The sequence below is a fragment of the Galeopterus variegatus genome, unplaced genomic scaffold, assembly GCF_000696425.1.
Source record: "Galeopterus variegatus unplaced genomic scaffold, G_variegatus-3.0.2 Scaffold4512, whole genome shotgun sequence".
Classification (NCBI taxonomy): domain Eukaryota; kingdom Metazoa; phylum Chordata; class Mammalia; order Dermoptera; family Cynocephalidae; genus Galeopterus; species Galeopterus variegatus.
This window is the reverse complement of record NW_007730623.1, coordinates 1,573-24,288: the sequence shown is the minus strand read 5'-3', so window position 1 is coordinate 24,288 and position 22,716 is coordinate 1,573. Positions and strand designations below refer to the sequence as shown.

The following is a 22,716-nucleotide window of genomic DNA, read 5'->3' as shown; positions in this document are numbered from 1 at the left end:
CCCTTTTTTTTTTTTTTTTTTTTTTTTTTTCCTTTTTGTCTTTTTTACTGACCAGTAACGGGATCGCAACCCTCGGTGTCGCGCCCACACCGGGGACCGGCAACGGGATCGCAACCCTCGGTGTTGCGCCCGCACCGCGCTCAGCCAGTGAGCAGGAACCGGTCTCCACATGGGATCCGAACCCTCGTCGGGAGCGCCACCGCGCTCTCAAGCGGCGCACTCTCCAGTGCGCCACCGGGCCGGCCCAGAATGATTTAAACTTTAAGTAAAGGGGATCAAGGATAGGGAAAAAGATCTTTTAAAGATGTTCTATTTTTTAACCTATTTAGAGTTAAAAATTAAAACAACGAATGGAAGAAGCTAGAAGCTACTCAGTATTTTAAATATAGTGCTATGAATTATATTATTATCAGATATATTTTTAGAAAATAGAGACCAATGAGATTATGCTTTTTGCCCTGTTATATTACATAGTAACAAACTGCTAATCAAAATGTGTCAATATTAGCCTAATCTTTTCTGGTATAAAAGATTAGATTAATAGCCATTTGTTATTTCTTTTGAAAAATATGTAATTTCAAGACTTTTCAAATTGAATATAAATTACAAATATAGTCCATTTTAGTATCTTGTTTATAAGAACTCTACTACTAATGTCCAGTCAGTTACAGCTCCATAAAATAATCAGGTGATGACACGCCAAGTTGGAAGTTTACTTAGGATGTTGACTTTGAAGGAGGTTGTTATCATAGGAACATTGTAGGTTTTGTTTATTGCAGTGTTTCTTAGCTTTCTAAAATCCATGCCTTTCTGCTGAAGTGATTTTTAAAGCTTTACTTTCTGCAGTTTATATTACAAATGATAGGGTTTTTTTTCCTTTTCAAAATTTATAACTTCATTATAAAGTCAACTGTGTTTTACAAACTTCCTCATCATTGCACATTCTGGTATGAACCCCAGTGGGCGTCATCTACCTCTGTTCTTTTTATGTTGAGGTTACAGATATGAAAACCATCATACCAATATTTACTGATGTGGAAAAAAAGACTGGAAAGTTTTACTGTTTTTACTTTGTAGATCTGCTTAATAGCAAAAATGTTGTATTCTTTTTTTTTTTTTTTCCTTTTTGTCTTTTTTCGTGACCAGCAATGGGATCGCAACCCTCGGTGTAGCGCCCGCACTGCGCTCAACCAGTCAGCAGACCGGTCTCTATATGGGATCTGAACCCTCGGCGGGAGCGCCGCCAAGCTCCCAAGCACCGCACTCTACCGAGTGCGCCACTGGGACAGCCCAAAAATGTTGTATTCTTATTGCTTTGCTAAAATAGACTTCTTTATGCAGTATTGAAAGTGGATATTTTGATGCTTTAATAATTCAAAAATTTCTTTTCCGGGCTGTGTTTGGTGCCTGGGATGTACTTCAAGATGATTTTTTTAAATTTTGCTTGTGTTTGGGGCCGGCCCATGGCTCACTTGGGAGAGTGCGGTGCTGATAACACCAAAGCCATGGCATGGGTTCGGATCCCATATAGGGATGGCTGGTTTGCTCACTGGGTGAGCGTGGTGCTAACAACACCAAGTCAAGGGTTAAGATCCCCTTACCGGTCATCTTTTATATATATATTTTGCTTGTGTTAGATAAGCATTTTTAATTTTTCTGACATATTGAAGTATGTACAATTGTTTAGAATATGAGTCACTCCCTGATTCCTAAAGTTACGCTTTATTAACCTGAGATTTATGGAATTACTTACAAACTTCAGTTTTGGTAACCTAGCTTTGCCTTGCCTCTTCTGTTCCTGATCTTGAGTTTACTGTATTTCCATTTCTTGGGTTTCTCTGTTTTTGTAGGATGTTGGGAAGTCTGGCGTCAATAATTCCTGAGAGGAAGAATGCTCATCATAGTATTCGTCAGAGTTTGGATTCACACGATAATGTAGAAGTTGAAGCTGCTGTTTTTGCTGCTGCAAACTTCTCTGCACAGTCAAAGTAAGCATAGGCCTTTTAAGTAATCTGGCTTCCCAAGAAAAGTTTTTGAAGGAATAACTGATCAATGTATATAAACACTAAGGGATACAGAAAAATGTAAACAAGAAGGTGTATTTTCCAAGAGGGTTTACACCATGTCGGGGAAACAAGACTTACATAAAATAGAAAACTTAAGTATAAATTTTGACCTTAATTGTAAATGAAATGAGTTTCCAGGACAGGATCATAATAGATGGTTTAGAATAGTTAGGGAAGGCTTTATTAGGTAACAGAGGTTTTTTCCACTGAGGAGCTTTTCCCAAACATACACATCATCATACTAAATTGCCATTTTGTTAATTGTCTTCGAATGTTAACTGTTTTGTTAGAGCTGTATACAGTCTGGCAAAAAGAGTAACTTGAATTAAAACCATTCTTAACCTATTTATCATGTCATGTCCTACACTATTATCTTACAGAATTTTTTTTTTTGGATATGTTGACTATGGTTTTATTACTGTGTTTGACTGCTTGTTTACACTCTGTAAAAAATATATTATCCGATTGATTGATTGATTGATTGATATGAAAAGTAGCATTGCCTTCTGGAGGGCATTTTGTTAATATGTATGAAATATGTGTGATAATATGTGCATCTCTGTGACCCAGAAGATCCACTTCTAAGAACTTATGCTAAGGAATCAGCAAGGTATACTGACACTTATTTGCAAGGATACTAGTTGTAATGTAACTTATAACAAAAAAAGAAATTAGAAGCAACCGAAATTCCAACCCATGCCCTTAGATAAATTATGATATGATCGTACAATAGAACTCTATATCACCTTTTAACAATATCTTTTAGAAACATATTTGGAAGCAGGTTACATCGTAACTTGTGTGATATTGCAGGTATTAAAAAAACCAAATATTTGCATTTATGGAATAGATAAAAGACTAGAAGGATCAAAATGTTGTCTCTGGATGGTACGATGGTATATTATTTTTATTTTCTTTTTATACATTTCTGTATGTCCTGCCATAAATAAGTTTTGCTTTTATAATCAGATGAATTTTTTTTAACATAAAAATAACATTTCCAATAAGAGTTTCTGCTGAATTTGATAAGGCCTGAAAGAGGTAATAGCCAACTTTATTCACATTCTAACTATATGCATATTCTTCTCTTTAGCTGTTCTTATCAAATCTTCAGAATTCCAAGATTACTCATTGGAAAAAGAGTAGCGAATAGAAAGCATATAATTTTTAATTTCACCACTCAAAATTAATAGAAGTGGCAGTAATTGAGGAGGAGAAATATCTGAGAAATACAGTTCCTCTTTGTGCTTTTAAAAATAGGCATTTTTTTTTTCTTATTGAGAGAGTCATTGATATTGAAAGAACTTTTAAAAATTACTAGTATTGAATAGGAGTTATACCTAGTGAATAGTTATCTAATTACCACTGTTGAGGAGTCAGTGCTTCATAGTCTGTCAGATTAAATATGTATCTCTTGTGAATTACTAGTATTGAATAGGAGTTATACCTAGTGAATAGTTATCTAATTACCACTGTTGAGGTGTCAGTGCTTCATAGTCTGTCAGATTAAATATGTATCTCTTGTGGTTCCAAAAATAGTTTTCAAAATTAGTTTCTAAATTTGGGTCATTTATTTGTAATTTAGTGATTAAATTGTATAATGAGAATTATTTTTAGTTCCATTTTTCTCTTGTGTTATTATCAAAAGCTAATTTTATTTCAGATGTGGAATTTCTGATCAGTCGTGGAAAATGATTAGGACTGAGTAACATAGAAATGGCAAGATTCTTCACTTATGGAATTGATGACCAATAAACATCTAAATTAGTAGTTTGTGTCCAAACAGTTTTTAATATACCATACTTTAATATGACACGCTTGTAATTTGTAATATTAAAAAATAACAAATTAGTCCAATGGGAAAGCCTGAAGGACCTATTTAAATATGTCAGAGTGTGGGCCGGCCCAGTGGCGCACTGCTACAGTGTGCCGCTTGGGAGCGCAGCAGCGCTCCCGCTGAGGGTTTGGATCCCACATACAGACCGGTTCCTGCTCACTGGCTGAGCGAGGTGCGGGTGCAACACTGAGGGTTGCGATCCCGTTGCTGGTCCCGGTCCGGTACGGGCGCGACACTGAGGGTTGAGATGCGTTGCCGGACACGAAAAAAAAAAAAAAAAAAGACAAATAAATATGTCAGAGTGTGAAATTGGTGCAATATATATGTTTGAAATCAGTGTTTACCTCTTCCTTCCGAAATAATGTTAAGTCTTTAGATCACATATCTCAACCAATACTGATGGATTTTTGTCTTAATAGCTGTATTTATCACTGTTGGATCTTAAACAAATAGATCTTGAGAATTTATTTAATCCTGTTCTTCCCCTGTCTACCGCCATAAGATTAAGGTTTTATGTTTTTAAAGAGCTAGTCCCCTGGGTCACAGGGCCATGGGAGCGTTGTCAGTGAGAGTGGTGTCTTTTTGTGACTGTGGTGAACTGAAGAGTGAGAGCTGCCCTGTAGCACCAGCTGATCGTTATAGTGCAGGAGTGTATGCCCACTGTTACCAGGTCTGATTATTTGGCGGGAGAGAAGCTGGAAAATTAGATTATTCTGTTTAGTCTCACCATATGTAAGTGTTGACATTAGAATTTTAAAAAGTATTATTGGACAAAAAAAATCTGCAGGCTTCTAGTTTGCAGTTTATTGGCCTGTAACAGATTTTTAAATTTTGAGTTGTTGTAAAAAGTTTTTATATAGTTAATGAAGAAATATTTATTGAATACGTTAACTAAAGTACCAGGAACACAGGGGTGAAAAATATCAGGCCCCATTTTTATGTAAACACAAAGTAATTTCAGGTGCTAGTTAGTGTTACTGACAAATGAAATGGTATTGTGATAATGGCTTGAGTGAGCTGCTTTAGAACACTGTTGACAGAAGCCCATTTGGTGGTTGGAATTTTTGTTTCAATTGTGTTTCTTACCCCGCCCCCCGCCAAGCACCTGACCTTTGGAATATTGGTTATAATTTGTAGTATTGCATTTCTCCTGTGCTAATTGCGTTTTATTTCTAAGTCCTTAGAAAACTTAAACAAATTTAATTTTTTGGTTTTAACATTTTTGCTGTTCTCTCTTTCCAAAGGGATTTTGCTGTAGGAATCTGTAACAAAATCAGCGAAATGATTCAAGGTATGTGTGCTTCATTTAGTCTTATGAAGTGACTTAATGAGATTTATATTAATAATAGTTGCCAACATTTATTAAGTGCTTACTAGTCACCATCCGTTCAAATAATATTTATTAAGTGTCTTCTATATGCCAAGACTCTTCCAAGTGCTTAGGATACAGGAGTCAACAAAGTCAAGTCCTTGTTTTAGTTGGAATGGAAGGTGGTGGTGGGCAATAGACAAATACGAATATGACATACCTGGTGCTGTGGAGAAAAAAGATAAAAATGATAGAGGATCTCAAGAATAGATGGCAGGGTGGGAGAAAGGACTTTTATATTTTGTATATGTTGATCAGAGGAGGCCTGATGACGTGGTATTTGAGTGAGGGATGAAGGAGGGAGAAGAGATGTGCCATGCACTTAGGGGAAGAACATTCTGATCTGGGGGAAAGCAGTGTAATTAGGAGCCCTGGGTCTCTCTATGCCACTGACACTCCATTGTCTTCTAGTTGCAAGTATAATTAAATCCAAATTCCGTACCATGGCCTACAAAGCCCTAGTTTTCCAATTTCATCTTTTCTATCATGCCTCTTGTGTATTAACCCCATTTATCCTCATAACATTCATAAAGGGGAACTCTGGAGCTACAGCATTACAAGACTCTAGAGAATACCACTTTCTTTGTATTCCTATAAGTAGCATTGTTTTGAATTGTGCACCTTGGCAGCCTTGGGTAGGTATTACTGTTATGTCCATTTTACAGAAAAGGAGATGGAACCACAATAAAGCACAGTTATTTGTCCAAAGTCACAGAGATGATAAGTGGCAGTTTGGCTTTAAGGATCATGCTTTTAACCACTGTGCTATTGTGCCTTTCTAGGGCATGGTTATCTTAGAGTAATAATATTTTATATGCATTTAAATTGTCTTTCAACTTAAAATTAAAGAGAACTTGCTCACTTGCATAAATAATAAAAATCACTTAATTCAAGGCCAGGATACAGTCATTGAGCTTTGTCCTGTTCTCCTTTATTTCTTTGTCATTTTTTTCTTCCACCACTGGAAAAGGGCTTTCCTGGAGAAAGGACTATCTTTGTGACCTTAGAAGGAAGCATTACTGGGCCGGCCCCGTGGCTCACCCAGGAGAGTGCGGTGCTGATAGTGCGGAGGCCACAGGTTCGGATCCTATATAGATGGCCGGTGCACTCACTGGTTGAGCGTGGTGTGGACGACACCAAGCCAAGGGTTGTGATCCCCTTACTGGTCAAAAAAAAGAAGGAAGCATTACTTATTCATTGAACAGGTTTTTATTTAATGTCTGCTATATCAGACAAAATGTCAGCAGGAAACAGATGGGACATTTGAATTAGGATAATTCAAAGAGGGTTTAAAAAGAGGAATCATTCACAAAATTGTGGGCAGGGTAACTATGGGGAATATAGTCCTTGAGCCTAGTAACAGGTTTTACTTCCCCGGGATCTAGGGGAAGGACAGGATAATTCAAAGAGGGTTTAAAAAGAGGAATCATTCACAAAATTGTGGGCAGGGTAACTAACTATGGGGAATATAGTCCTTGAGCCTAGTAACAGGTTTTACTTCCCCGGGATCTAGGGGAAGGAGTAGTTACCAGATACTTGGAATCATGTCAAGAGGAGCCACTTTGAAAAACTGACCTTTAGTAAGCATGATGTGACCCTGCAGAGATGGAACCAGGGAATAAATACTCTGACCTCATTCTTCTCCCTCCCATCTCCTGCTGGGGCTCTCCATTGGTTAAACCCAAACAGAGGGCAAATAGCAAGGGAGTTAATGTAAGCTATACAGGTGAGCCTCCTGGGGTATTGAGTATTCTGTGTATCTTGAGTAATGGTTATATGGGTATATACATATTTAGAAATTTATTAGTCTGTATACTTAAGATTCATTATTTATAGTTCTTTAAGTTTTATCTTAAAAAAAGAAAAAATAAAATAAAATAACTTAATTAGGAGAAGAGAGAGGGGGAGGAAAACACAGGGTGTGTTGGTCGGGGAAAGGTGGAGGAAGATTGGAGCCCAAAATATGGAAATGGCAGAGGAGTTTTAGGAACAGAGTATCCTTATCTTTAATTTTAAGCTCCTTATGTTTCTGCAAAGTAGAATCTCTGAGTTCCCCTAAATCTTCAGTAAAGATGTGTGTAAACACAAAGAATTCCTCTGACTACTGGGTTCAGAATAGACTTGCAGTGGAGGAAAGAGAGATATGAGATAGGGGTCTGCCATGGGGAAAAGCCTAAATAGAGGGAATACTTAGGAAACGTTTCTGGTAATTTAGTCAAGAGATGGATAGTGGAAATGGATTAGCATGATAACAATAGAGGTGGAAAGATATAGTCAGATTGGGGTTATACTTTGAAGAAGGAACCAACAAGATTTGCTAATAAATTTGGAAACAGGATGTGAGAGAAAGAAGGAAACTAAAAGACTCTGAGTTCTGAGGAACTGTAATGATGGAGTTGTCATTTACTGACATGGGAAAAATTTTGGAGGGGAAATTTCAGGGTGAAGATCAGAAGTTCTTTTTGGTCACTATTAAGTGCAAAATGCTTCTGAGACATCCTAGTTGAGATGACCAGGAGTTAATGGGATATATGCATCTGAAGTTCTGGGGTGGGAAGATAGGGTGGATGGCAGTCTTTGGCAATTAGCTTATAATGGAAACCATGGGCTTATATCAGCTCACTCTGTACATAGGGGAAAGTACATAGGGTGAGAAGACAATTTGTTACCAACCCAAGTGAATAAAGAAATTAAAGTGTAGTTAGAGATTAAAGGAGTTAGAGAAAAAGGGCAAAAACCAGGAAAAGAGTGAAAAAGTAGACACCATTGGGAGACAGTTTCAAAGATAGAGTGGTCAGCAGTGTCAAATCCATTCAGTACCATAAAGATCAAAATAATAACAACATGAGCATGTGACCCTGCAGAGCGGAACCAGGGAATAAATACTGTGACCTCATTCTTCTCCCTCCTGTCTCCTGCTGGGGCTCTCCACTTTAGCCGCACCTGAATAGCGGACAAATCACAAGGGAGTTTTTGATGTAAGCCACCATTGGATGTTGAAGTGCTATCTTACATTCATACCAACAGTTATTTCACAATGGGAAAACCAGTAATCTATAGAGTATAAGTTAGTTTTTTGGCATGTGTCAAGTACATTATGATTGAGAAAATTTTGCTCTCTATCACTACAAAGCCATGCTTAGAAGAAAAGATATTTTTGGTTGTTCGTTTAGCTCCATTGTTGACAGGACAAGATGCATTGGGATTAATCTTTGTGAAGTTCCAGTACAGAAAGATTTCTACACAAAGTTCAGCGAACTTCAGAACTATTCTACACAGTCTCCTTATATCCTGATCTCGATTTAATTGTTGAAGGAAATAATTAAAATTATAAATATAATCAAATTGTAGCCATTGAATATGTGTATGTGTGTACATGTATGTGTGTGATGTATGTGATATGAGAAGAAATAGGCAGCAAATATGACTGCATTCTACCATGCCTTTTAAAGGCATTTCCTGCGATCATTGAAAATCACTGAAAAGTTAATATTAAAATAAACACTTTTGGGGAAAAACTATTGAATTTATTGATTAGTTCTAGTATAATTATCTTTAACGTTATGAACATAATAGTATGCTATTTGTTTTTAAATGGACATTTTGCTAATTGAATCAGACCTTTTAAATCTGAAATATTAAGAGTGATGATCAGGAATCTCTGAGAATTCTTTTTGTGTCTAGGTTTAGCGACACCAGTAGACTTGAAGCTGAAGTTGATTCCCATTCTGCAGCACATGCACCATGATGCAATCCTGGCTTCCAGTGCTCGTCAGCTTTTACAACAGTTAGTTACATCCTATCCTTCCACCAAAATGGTGATTGTTTCTTTGCACACTTTCACTCTACTTGCAGCTTCATCTTTGGTTGATACACCTAAGCAGGTAATTTCAGTTTTTTAATAAATTGCCTATTCTTCAGTAAACTTACATATTAAATATATAATTAAAATAAGGATGTAATTCCTAAGTTTTGATAACATTAAGGTCCTCTTCTCTGATAAAGATCAGTTTAATTTCCTTTTGCTTGCTTCTTCTCTATATTTATAGTACTGATTCTTGGGAGTCTTTGAAAAAAATGCATGTTGGGGGTGTACATGGCAGGGTGTGAAGTTGGCAGTAAAATCAGTTTAATTTCCTTTTGCTTGCTTCTTCTCTATATTTATAGTACTGATTCTTGGGAGTCCTTGAAAAAAATGCATGTTGGGGGTGTACATGGCAGGGTGTGAAGTTGGCAGTAATGAAAAGGAAGTATTGAGTGTCTGTTAAATGCCAGCTCCCATGCTAGAACCTTACAAGGTAAATGATAGCATTTTACACACAAGGAGAAAGAGGCCCGAACATGGGCATAGTGTCGGAGCTGTAAATGGACATAATTCCTGTCTCAAATCTAAAAGTTTCACTAAACTACAGTGCATCCCTTCTTGACAGTATTGCACATGGAGTGACTTATTTCCTTTATAGATTCAGCTTCTGTTGCAGTATTTGAAGAATGATCCCAGGAAAGCAGTAAAGAGACTTGCTACTCAAGATCTAAAATTACTTGCCAGTAAAACACCACATACTTGGAGTAGGGAGAACATTCAGGTATGCAGAACTTTGAACATTAATATTTTATATGGAGAAATTATATAACACTGTGATAGTGTTAATTGTTTTGTATTACATTTCTGTATCCTCTTTGTCATATCTTTTTTTTTTCTTCATGACCCATCTTTATCATATTCTAAGTAGTTAAACATTTTAAGTGGCAAAATAAATACATAAAACTTCTATCCTTTAATGTTTAAGTTTGTTTCGGTGAATGACACTTGCCTCTCAGTTTCTTGTTAATTTTCACATACTAGCGCTGAGGCTGATTGAGAAGCCCAGTTAAATTCTTTGTTTTATTCCTGTTTCATTTAATCAATTTAGGGAGAACAATTTACTTTATTTTTTGTTTGTTTGGTTTTTTTGGTGGCTGGCCAGTATGGGGATTGGACCCTGGACCTTGGTGTTAATCAGCACCATGTTCTAACCAACTGAGCTAACCAGCCTAGGGAGAACAATTTAGATCCTGACTGTGATTTGTTGTGGATAAGGTGCTGGATGGGTAGCTTGGCAAAGTATATTTCTCCTTTTCATGGAGAACAAAAGACATTCTTAAGTTTTCTTTTGTAAACACAAGAGCAGATCTCACTCTCTAGACAATTTTTTCCCTTTGGTGGCTGGCCAGTACGGGGACCGAACCCTGGACGTTGGTGTTATCAGCACCACAGTCTAAACAACTTAGCTAACTGGCCAGCCCATTCTCTAAACTTTTAATGTGACATCTTCTATACCATTTCTTAGGTTAAATTAATGTTTTATATTTATTTTTTCTCAGAACAGAACCCTGTTTGTTTACTCATTACTGATAACATATACACCATTTTCTAAATAATGCTATCTAGAGTGGAAAGTTGTTAGAATTTGACCTTTATCTTTATGGATTTTATTTTTATCTCTTGGCATCATCACAGCTCCAGTATAACAAAAATCTTTTAATTTCAGATTATAAAAACTAAGCTGCTGTGTTTAATTTGTTTTTCTGTTTGTAATTTTTTGAAACATGTTTTAATATAATTGATTTGATAGTCACAAATATCCCAAGAGATAAAGGCAGTTGTTAATATCCGCATTTAATAGATAAGCAGTTCAGAGAGACTTAATATGCTTAAGAGAGCTTCTTAAGAGAACTTAATTAAGAATTTAATTAAGAGAGCCTCTGTCCTCTTATCCCTTGTTTAGTGCTTTTTCTACTAAACAGTACTGTCTTTGAAAGAAAAGAATATGCCCAGCCATTTTAGCCATTTTAGGGAATTTGTACTTGGAACAAAGCCCAGTTATTTAGAAAATCAATGAGGAGCAATGTGTTATTCCTTCTCATTTTTTTCTTATTGTGAGGTAGATTAAACATACAAAAAAATGTGTAAAATGTATATTTAATCATTTAAATAATAATTTTAAGTAAAAACCCACATAGCCACCATTCAGCTAGAAATAGAACATTGTAGGACCATAGAACTCTCCTCTGTCCTCCTCTGTCATGGTCCTTCCTGATAAGATCTTTATACCTACCCAAATGAAAATACTTATTTTGACATTTGTGATAATCATTTCTTTGCTCTTCCATGTTTTCTATCTTACTTTTCATCTCTTTGTACTGTGTTCTGTCTAATTTTTCCTTATGTATGTTTTAATTCAATAATTATCTCTTCAGCTTCTCCAAAGTCTTTGCAGATCTGTCTCTGCTGTCTGTTTCTATTGGTTCTCTTATCACAGCACCCTTTTTCTTTGAATATCTGGCTGTCTTTGAGCTACTCATTTTTCTTGGAAAAGTATGTGTGGGAATTCTTTGAGGCCCAGAATGAAAGTGCATACCTCTAGGTAAGATTTGCGTTTGCATCTGCTAGGCAGAGAGGTCAGATAGTGATAAATGCTGTAGAGAAAGTTAAAGCCAGGAAGGAGTATTTGTAAGTGTGGCCGATGGAGACTGGAGTTTTAAATAGGGTGATCAGGGAAGATCTCACTAAGAACTTAACATTTGAACAAGGACTGACAATACCAAGTCAAGGGTTAAGATCCCTTACCAGTCATTTTATTTAAAAAAAAATGAATAGCCAATTGTTCCAGCATCATTTGTGGGAAAGACTTTCCTTTCTCCATTGAATGACTTTAGCATATTTATTGCAAATCACTTGACCATATCTGTGAAAGTCTGTTATGGATTCTACTTTGTTCCATTGGTCTTTATTGTCTATCATTAAACCAGCAGCTTCCTGTCTTGATTACCGAAATCAGGTAATGTAAGTTCTCTACCTTGGTATTGCTTTTTCAAAATTGATTTGGCTATTCTAGGTCTTTGCCTTTCTATGTAAAATTTAGAATCAATTTGTCAATTTCTACAAAAAAGCCTGCTGGTATTTTGATAGGTCTTTGCATCTAAAAATCAATTTGGGAAGAATTAACATCTTAATAATATTGAGTTTTCTGATCCGTTAACATGATATATCTCTCCATTTATTTAGGTCTTTAATTTCTCATCAGTGGATTTTAATTTTCAGCCTTAAATCTTGTACATATTTTGTTAGATTTATTCCTAAGTATTTGATGGTTTTTAATGTTATTGTAAATTTTGTTTTTTTAATTTCCATTAGGGGAATTTTAATTTCCTCTTTGACCTTGGAATTAGTTTAAATAATGTTTTTTATTTTTAAAGTGATTAGCTTTTTATATTTGTTGATGAAATTTTTGTTGTTGCTGACCTTTTGTTATCAATTCCTAATTTTATTTTTTTTCTTTTAAAAATTTTTAAAATATTTATTTGTACATATTTGTGGGTATATTATGTTGTTTCAATATAAACATATACTGTACATTGATTCACTTAGATGGCATAGCTTTGTGCTCATTAATCTACCACTTCCCCTCCCCCTGTTCTCCCCTCTTGGCCTCTAGTAACCGTTATTCTGCTCTCTACTTCTATGAGAACCACTTTTTTTTTTTTAGATCCGACATATGAGTGATATCTCATGGTACTTATCTTTCTGTGCCTGACTTGCTTAACATAATGGTCTCCAGTTCCATTCATGATGCTGCAAATGACAGTATTTTCTTTTAATAAATAGCTGAATGGTATCCCATTGTGTGTGTGTGTATATATATATATATATCTTAACATAATGGTCTCCAGTTCCATTCATGATGCTGCAAATGACAGTATTTTCTTTTAATAGATAGCTGAATGGTATCCCATTGTGTGTGTGGGATATACACACCACAGTTTTATTTTAATCCATTTATCTATTTATGGGTATTTAAGTTGATTCCATCTCTTGGCTGTTGTTAATAGTGTTGCAGTGAACATGGGAGTGCAAGTATCTCTTCAAAATACTGATTTCATTTCCTTTGGATGTATGTACAGTAGTGGGACTTCTGGGTCATAAGGTAGATCTATTTTTAATTCTCTGAGGAACCTCCATACTGTTTTCCACAATGGCTGTACCAGTTTACATTCCCACCAACAATGCATATCCTTGCCAGCATTTGTTACTTTCTGTCTTGTTGATAATAGCCATTCTACTGAAGTAAGATGATATCTCATTGTGGTTTTAATTTGCATTTCCATGATGTTTAGTGATGTTGAGTATTTTTTCATGCGCCTGTTGGCCATTTGTGTATCATCTTTTGAGAAAGTACCTATTGCCTATTTGTATGTCTTCCTTTGAAAAATGTGTCTGTTCAGGACCTTTGTCCATTTTTAATTGGGTTATTTTTTGGTTTGGTTTTTTTTTTAATTTTTATTTTTTATTGGAACATAATTGATTGTACGTATCTGTGGGGTACAGCATTGAATATCAATACCTGTGTGTGATATGTGATATTCAAACCAAGATAATTAGTATATTCAGTATTATATAATGTAATCAATTTTCGTGGCCCTTTATCAATTCCTCCCTTACCCCCATTTTCCTCCCCCTTTCCAACCTCTGATAACCTCAGTTCTGTTCTCTTCTTTTGAAAGTTCAACATATTATTGTGATTATTGTATCTTTCTTTTTTTATATTTGTTTTTGTTTGTTTTAGCTCCCACTTATAAGTGAGGACATGTGGTATTTCTCTTTCTGTGCCTGGATTATTTCACTTCACATAATTTTCTCGGTTCATCCGTGTTGCTGCGAATGGCAGTATTTCATTCTTTTTTATGGCAGAATAGTATTTCATTGTGAAAATATACCATATTTTCCTTAGCCAGTTGTCTGACGATGGACATTTAGGTTGGTTCCAACCCTTGGCTATTGTAAATAGAGCTGAAATAAACATGGGAGTATAGGTATCCCTTCAACATGATGATTTCCATTCCTTTAGGTATATACCCAGCAGTTGGATTGCTGGATCATATGGCAGTTCTGTCTATAGTTGTTTGAGGAGCCTCCATACGGTTTCTATAATGGCTGTACCAATTTACAGTCCCACCAATGGTGTAGGAGGGTTCCCCTTTCTCCACATCCTCGCCAGCATTTGTTATTCTCTGTCTTTTTGATAACAGCCAGTCTAACTGGGGTGAGATGATATCTCAGAGTGGTTTTGATTTGCATTTCCCTGATGCTTAGTGATCTTGAGCATTTTTTTCATGTTTCTGTTGGCTATTCATATATCTTCCTTTGAGAAATGCCTATTCAGCTCCTTTGCCCATTTTTTAATCAAGTTGTTTGTTTTTTTACTGTTAAGTTGTTTGAGTTCCTAGTATCTTTTGGTTTATTTGTGGCTTCTTTCACCAATGTTTTATAGTTTTCATCATAGTAGTCTTTCACCTCCTTGATTAAATTTACTTCTAGGTATTTCATTTTTTTGTTAGCTACTGTGAATGGGATCACTTTCTTGATTTTGTTTCCAGATATTTCGTTATTGGCATATAAGAACTCTATTGATTCTTGTGTGTTGATTTTGTAGCCTGCAACTTTACTGAATTCATTTATTAATTCTAGTAATTTTTTGGTGGAGTCTTTAGGATTCTTTATGTATGTGATTATGTCATCTGCAAATAGGGATAGTTCCAACTTTCTCTTTCTGATTTAAATAACCCTTTACTACTTTCTCTTGCCTTACTGTGCAGGCTACAACTTCCAGTACTACATTGAATAAGAGTGGAAAAAGTGGGCCGGCCCGGTGGCGCACTGCTACAGTGCGCCGCTTGGGAGCGCGGCGGCGCTCCCGCCGAGGGTTCGGATCCCACATACAGACCGGTTCCCGCTCACTGGCTGAGCAGGGTGCGGATGCGACGCCGAGGGTTGCGATCCCGTTGCTGGTCCGGTCCGGGCGCGACACTGAGGGTTGCGATCCGTTGCTGGACACGAAAAAAAAAAAAGACAAAAAAAAAGAGTGGAAAAAGTGAGCATTCTTGTCTTGTTCCAGATCTTAGAGAAAATGCCTTTGATTTTTTTGTTCACTCTTTGTGATATTAGCTATAGTTATATCATATATGGCCATTATTGTGTTGAGGGACATTCCTTCTGTACCTAATTTGTTGAATGTTTTTATCATGAAGCAGTGTTGAATTTTATCAAATGCTTTTTCTGCATCTATTGAAATGCTTTTTTTTTTCCTTCATTATGTTGATGTATGTATCATATTCACTGATCTGCATATGTTGAACTATCCTTACATCTGCAGGATGAATCCCACTTGATCATGGTGAATGATCTTTTTAGTGTGTTGTTGGATTTCATTTGCTAGCGTTGTTGAAGATTTTTGCATCTCTGTTTATTGGGGATATTAGTCTGTAGTTTTCTTTTTTTGTTGTGTCTTTTCCACTTTTGGTATGAGGGTAATGTTGGCCTTGTAGAATGGATTTGGAAGTATTCCCTCCTCTTCAGTTTTTTGGAAGAGTTTGAGGAGAATTGGAATTATTTCTGTAAATGTTTGGAAGATTTCAGCAGTGAAGCTGTCTGGTCCTGGTGGGGTTTGTTTGTTGGGTTACTTTTTATTCTTTAATCTCATTACTCATTCTTGGTCTGTTTAGGTTTTTTAATTCTTCATGATTCCACCTTGGTAAATTGTATGTGTCCAGGAATTTATCCATTTCTTCTAGGTTTTCCAGTTTGTTAGCATCTAGTTGTTTGTAATAGTCTCTTGTGATCCTTTGTATTTCTGTGGTATCAGCAATAAAATGTCCTTTTCATTTCTGATTTTATTTATTTAAGTCTTCTTTTCTTAGTACTGCTAAAGGTTTAGCAATGTTGTTTATCTTTTCAAAAAACAACTCTGTTTCATCGATCTTTTGTATTTTTTTTAAATCTCTGATTCATTTATTTCTTCTCTGAGCTTTGTTATTTCTCTCCTGCTGGTTTGGGTTTGATTTGTTCTTGATTTTCTAGTTCCTTGAGATGTAAAGTTAGGTTGTTTATTTGAAGTCTTTTTTGATATAGGCATTTATTTCTATAAACTCTCCTCTTAGAACTGCTTTTGCTTTATCCCATAGATTATCTTATGTTTTCATTTTCATTTATCTCTAGGAATTTTTTAATTTCCTTTTAAATTTCTTCTTTGACCCATTCATTATTTAAGAGCATGTTGTTTTAATTTCCACATATTTGTACAGCTTTCAGTGTCCCTTCTATTACTGATTTCTAGTTTTATTCTGTTGTGGTCAGACAGGATAGATGGTATAATTTCAACTTTTCGTTATTATCTTTTTGGGTTTGTCCTTTAGTCTTCGTAGTAAGAATATAAGTGATTTATTTACCACACTTACAACATTGGCATATTCTGAGATTATCTCTGTACTTACTGTACTAGTGAGCTTTGCACCTCCAAATGTTTCTTGTTAAACTTTATCATTATGTTCTTTCATCTTGAAGAACTCCTTTTAGCATTTCTTGTAAGGCAGGCCTTGTGTCGATGAATTCCCTTAGCTTTTATTTGTCTAGGAAACTTATTTCTCCTATAAATTTGAAGGTTAGTTTTTCTGGATACAGAATTCTTGGTTGACAGTATTTTTCCTTCAGCACTTTGAATATATCATCCCACTCTGTCCTGGCCTATAGTGTTTTTACTGAGAAATCTGTTGAGAGCCTTATTGGGCCTCCATTGAATGTTAAGTGTTTCTTTTCTCACTGCTTTCAGTATTCTTTCTTTGCCTTCGTTTTGATAATTTGACTACAATTTGTCATTGCCAGGTAGTTGCTTCATGCACTATGCCATGCTGGCCTGGAAACAGCTAGGGCTGGGTCTGATGCAGGGTTCCTTCCTCTCAATCACCATGGCTTTCCACACTTTCACAGACTCAGCAAGTCTCTCTGCCTCTTCCCCCAAGTTCCAGTGATTACAAGATGTCAGGTTTTGTATTTTAATAGTTTTAAGTTGATCTCTTTTGGGGAGGGAGTGACCCTGGGATTGTCTGTTCCACCATCTTGGTGACATTTCTCTCCAAACCCTCAATTTCTTTTCTTTTTTTTTTTTTTAATTTATTTTATTTATTGAATCAAAATCAATTATACATATTTTGGGGGTTGAACATTGAGATATGTTGATTAAATCAATATTACTAGCATATATATTTTTACACATCGTAATTATTCTTTATGCCCCTTGTCCAACCTCTCCTCATCCCCCTCTCCCTCCCTCTCCGACCATTGATAACCCTAGATTTCTTCTTTCCTTCTGAAAGAATAATGGTTACTCTGTTAACTTGTTGCCTAGATGATCTGTCCAATGCTGACAGATGTGATCAGGTCTCCCAATATTATCACAGAGCAGATGCTTCTTCTGTCACTCTGAAATGGGTTTTGTGGAAAGAGACATCCTCTTCTTTTTTTTGTCTCTGCTGGTGTCTCTGAATGCACTCCAGTGGTTGGTGGACCATCTGCGTGGTGGCTGTGGCATCTAGCTGCTTTTGCAGCAGCCATGGTTATTGTGGTGGCTGTAGTGGGCCACCCACGTGGAGGTACTGTTTTTGGTATGCTCCTTGGCACTGGCGGTATGCCTGGTTGTGGGGTGTGTTTGGTCTCCTTCTCCATGCCTCTGGTCCATGGGCAGGCCCCAAGGTGCTGGCGCCATGTGCCTGGTTGTGGGAGAGGGGTCCAGTCCCCTTCTCCATGTCCCAGGTCCCTGGGTGGGCCCCAAGGTACTGGTGCAGTGTGCTTGGTTGTGGGAGGAGGGTCTGGTCCCCTTCTCCATGCCCGGGTACCCAGGTGGACCCTGAGGTGCTGGCATTTTGTGCCTGGTGTGGGAGGAGGGTTCAGTCCCCTTCTGCCTGCCTCTGGGCCAGGCAGGCTCCGAGATGCTGGCACAGTGTCACTGGTTGTGGGAGAGAGGTCCAGTCCTCTTCTCCTTGCCTCAGGTCCCTGGGTGGGCCCCAAGATACTGGCATGGTGTGCCTTGTTGTGGGAGGAGGGTCTGGTTCCTGGCTCCATGCCTCGGGTCGCTGGGTGGGACCCAACTCACTGGCTTAGTGTGCCTACTTGTGGGAGGGAGGTCTGGTCCCCTTCTCCATGCCCTGGGTCCCTGGGTGGGCTCTGAGGTGCTGGCATGGTGTGCCTGGTTGTGGGAGGGTGGTCTGGTACCCTTCTCCATGCCCTGGGACTGTGGGTGGGCCCCAAGGCACTGGCTTGCTGTGCCTGGTTGTGGGAGAGAGGTCCAGTCCCCGACTCCATACCCCGGGTCCCTGGGTTGGCCCCAAGGCGCTGGCTCGGTGTGCCTGGTTGTGGGAGAGAGGACCATTCCCTTTCTCCTTGTCCCAGGTCCCTGAGTGGGCTCCAAGGGGATGGCATGTTGTGCCTGGTTGTGGGAGAGAGGTCCAGTTCCCTTCTCCATGCTCTGGGTCCCTGGGTCGGCTCCAAGGTGCTGGCATGTTTTACCTGGTTGTGGGAGAGAGGTCCAGTCCCCTCTCCTTGCCTTGGGTCCCTGGGCAGGCCCCAAGGTGCTGGCGTGGTGTGCCTGGTTGTGAGAGGGGGCTCCAGTTCCCTTCTCCATGCTTCAGGTCCCCTAGCTAGCCCCGAGGCATTGGTGCAGTTTGTCTGGAAGTGGGAGTGGGGTCCAGTCCCCAGATCCAAGCCTCCAGTTCCCAGGCAGGCCCCAAGGTGCTGGTGGTGTGCCTGGGCCAGAACTAATTTTTTTGTCCTTTGCTTCTAACACAGGGGAACTCCCTGTGGAAACCAGTACTTGAGCTGTGTGGTTGTTTAAATTGCTACTTTGCTGCTGTTGCCCTAGGGAAGGCTTTTTGTGCAGCTCAGGGTTTAATGGTTGACCTTATAGGAACTTCCGGCTCTCCAGTGACCCGGTGGATCTGTGTTCTGTAGAATCTCTGATCTGGGCCTGAGTCTTTCATCAAACTGCACCCCATGCAATTCTGCATTCCTGACCAGTCTCCTCTGAGTAGTCCTATGCTGATTGGGGGGCAGGTCGGCTGTCCTTGCTGTGTCCTAGTGTTCCCCTGGTGGGCACGTCTCCCCCACCACCCATGCTGCAAACACTTCCCATGGGATGGGCCGTGTGCCGATCCCTTGCGATAACTCACAGGCCTCTGAATGGCTCCCTTTTTTCAGTTGTTCTGGATCCTCACTCCTATGTGGGTCCATGGGAACCCTATTAGTGGTCTTGCTGTCCTGGGGGCCGCCAAGGCCCTCTTCTCTCCTGCTGCCTCCAAGCAGCTCCATCCGAAGGGCATAGCTGTGGCTTCTGCCGGCTCCTGCTCCATGCCTTATCAGCTCGAGCCTTAAAGCTGCCGCGGCTGCTTTTTCTTTCTTTCATCGTAGTTTCTCCAACCTTCATGAACTTTGTAGGTCTCTCCTCCTCTTCCCCTGAGCTCCAGCAGCCCCAGCTTGGCTGATGTTACATTTTTATAGTTGTAAATTTGGTTGATTTGTGGGAGAGAGTGACACTGTGGACAGTCTATTCTGCCATCTTGATTGGATCCCCCAAGCCCTCAATTTCTAATTTTAAAGTTTCTTTGTGGTGTAGTGTAGGATCACTTTTTATCAATAGCTCATGTGATTTGTAAAGAATGTATGTTGTCTATAAGCTATATTGATTCTACTTTATTGATATTACTGAGGTATTATAAAAACTAAAAACTTATTTTTTTTTCTTCTGGATTTGTGAAATTTTGATATAGTCTCTACTCACTTCAATTTATGTCTGTCTTAGTTTATTTGGGCTGCTGTAACAAAATGCCATAAACTAGGTAGCTTGAAAACAACAGAAATCTATTCACATTTCTGGAGGCTGGGAAGTTCAAAATCATGGCACCAGTGGATTCACTGTCATGAGAGGGCCCATGTTCTGGCTTAAGTGCTGTGTCTCCACATGATAAAAGAACGAACTGCTCTCCCTGAGGCTTCTTTTATAAGGGCACTAATCCCATTCATGATTTAGTCATTTCTCAAAGACCTCACGTCCTAAATACCATCACCTTGGGGGTTAGGATTACAACATATGAATTTGGGGGGACACAGACATTCATATCATAACATTAGCTGTTTTGATTTAAAAATTATCTTATTTTATAGGTAGAATTTTCATTAATATAAAAGAATCCTCTGTCCTATTTAAAGCTTTGGCCTCAAATTCTTTATGTGTTGTTAATATTGCCACTTGTTTATTATTCTTTGCATGTATCTATCAACTCTTTGCTAATTTTATTATCTTTAACCTTCCTCTGTCATTTAGGTATGATTCTTACAAAGAGTTATAGTTAGATTTACCTCATTTGACTTCATCCCATTCTTTTTAATATGTAATATAATTTATTTACATTTATTGGTATAATAGATTTTTTACTTATTATGTCTTAATTTATGCTATTTATAATACTTTCTTTTTGTTTCCGTTGTTTCATTGCTTTCCTTTGCTATTTTAGTGAAGTTTCCTTTGTTCCTTTTTTCCCCTAGTGAATTAAAAGATTTTAAAATGGTAATTAAACATATTATTTTTGCTTTACTTACCTCTATATTCAGTATTCATGAATACTTCAAAAAGTTCATGGCAAGATTCATATTTTCTTTCAATTCTATTTTTTCACGAACTTTATGAAGTGCCCTCATGCATAAATACAGATACCTGTGTATCTCTATTAATATTAAGAATGTATTGTGTTTGAAATGTTGCAAATTTTATCAGACTTAAATTCTCCACTTTTTTACTCCCCTTCATCCTCACCCCCACCCCCATATCTTGTTAAAATAATCTGGAATTTAATTTCCAATCATCCTTTTTTTACACTATGAAGTTTCTTTTTTGTAATAAATGTTATCATAATATTTGCATTGAGCTTCACAACCACATTAATGGTTACCTAAGTGTAATTATTTTGTTGATCTCACAGCTTACACTTATTCCACATTCTTGAGATTTTTTTCTGATTTGTCTTGTGGATTTTATCTTTGGTTATTTTTTATTGAACATTTATTGAACAAATGTATTTTTTAATGTTTGTTTCTCCCAGAAAGAAGTGTTTTGCATTGTGGCTGAAACCTAAGAACATTAATTTTAATTAAATAGATATAGTCAAATATTTAATCATTTTGTAAAGCCTAGATATATTTTTAGAAATATGAAATACAGCTACACCAGGGGAAAACAGTTCTAATGACTTAGCCTTTATGTATGTGTTGATTTCGAATTTTAATTTTACTCTCAATTACCAAGAGTAATCATTTTTCTAGGGCTTCCTTCTTTTCCTCCTTTGCTCCTTCCTTCTTTCTTCCCTTCCTTCCTTTCTTCCTTCCTTCCTCTCAGCCAGTCTTTTCATTGCTGACTGATTTTGAGTTTTCATATTTCAAGATCCATTCCAAATGGTTTCTTGGTCGGTATTATAATTTCCATGTTGAATCAAAATATCCCTGTTTTAAATGAAAAGCTTTCACCCTGAGTGTTCTAAAACTCTGAATGAAAAAAAGGCCTAAATCAAGGCCCAAATATAGTGTATTATTATTAAGGTAATCAAAACCAGAATAATTTCATAGGAATAGAAATATTTTTTAATGCATTTATATTTTCCTTTGGACTTTTTGTTGCCTTGTTAACATAAATATCCATCTTGGGTGCTATTTATATATATTAATAATTTACAGTGTTCTGATATGGTCTTATCTCAAGAGGATATTTGGTTTATGCAACCTGTTACAGTGCAAAAGATTATTTGTCCTGGATACTCTCAAAGACATCATGTTTTTATTTTTGGCATAATCCCTCCTGAGGGATTCTGACTTGTGCCTTACCGATAATAAGCCTGAGAATTAATTCTTTAATAATCTTTTTCTTTATAGTTAGTACATAGGAGACATAGAAAATTTAGAGGTGTATATCTCTTTTTTTTTTTAACATTAAAGATTATAAACTTTTTACCATGCTCTTCTGGAGCACATTCCTGGTGGGCAGTTCCGTTCTGTGGTAGAGGAGAAGCCCCTATTTGGGGACTGACCCAGAAAACAGTAATTCAGGCCAGGACCTCTCGTTGAGCAGTGAATTAAACCAGCATAGACAAGGAAATTCAGACCAGTTAGTCAGCAAGGAAGGCAGTGGTGGTGAGTGAGAACAGGGACACTGTAGGGAAAATAGGATAATTTAGTCAGGCTCCCTCAGCTCAGGTCTGGTTGGGGGTTGAGCAGCACATTTCTTGTAAACAAGTTGTATGTGGGTAGAGTTAGTGCACATGTGCACCAGTGTATCTCTTTAATTTTGTTACTATTGTGTGTTCTTGAGTTTGTGAAGCAGAAGCTGGCACAGAGCTCATATCTAAAATTACAGCATGTTTACTCTGCCGGCAGCTGCAAAGTTTTTCTTTGGACTTTGCCAGTAGCAGTTGAATTTCTGAGTTTCTCTTTTGCACTGTTTAATTCTTAACTGTGTGTGTGCTGAATAAAGACTATTCCTACTTCAGCCAAGGCTCCAAGGACCTTTTTGCTGGTTACCTAGCTCATAGAC

At 37.6% G+C, this 22,716-nt stretch overlaps 1 protein-coding gene across 1 annotated transcript in view; it reads left to right on the top strand.

Moving 5' to 3' along the window:
* Nucleotides 1–9,858, top strand: part of LOC103603232 (integrator complex subunit 7) — a gene marked incomplete at its 3' end in the record, with an annotated part of 26,714 nt that extends 16,856 nt beyond the window's left edge. Inside the window, exons 4-7 of the mRNA XM_008587724.1 lie at nt 1,851–1,988; nt 5,148–5,194; nt 8,957–9,156; nt 9,736–9,858. Of these exons, the coding sequence (XP_008585946.1) occupies nt 1,851–1,988; nt 5,148–5,194; nt 8,957–9,156; nt 9,736–9,858 (508 nt within the window). The remainder of the gene's footprint in view (nt 1–1,850; nt 1,989–5,147; nt 5,195–8,956; nt 9,157–9,735) is intronic.
* Nucleotides 9,859–22,716: the final 12,858 nt, after the last annotated feature.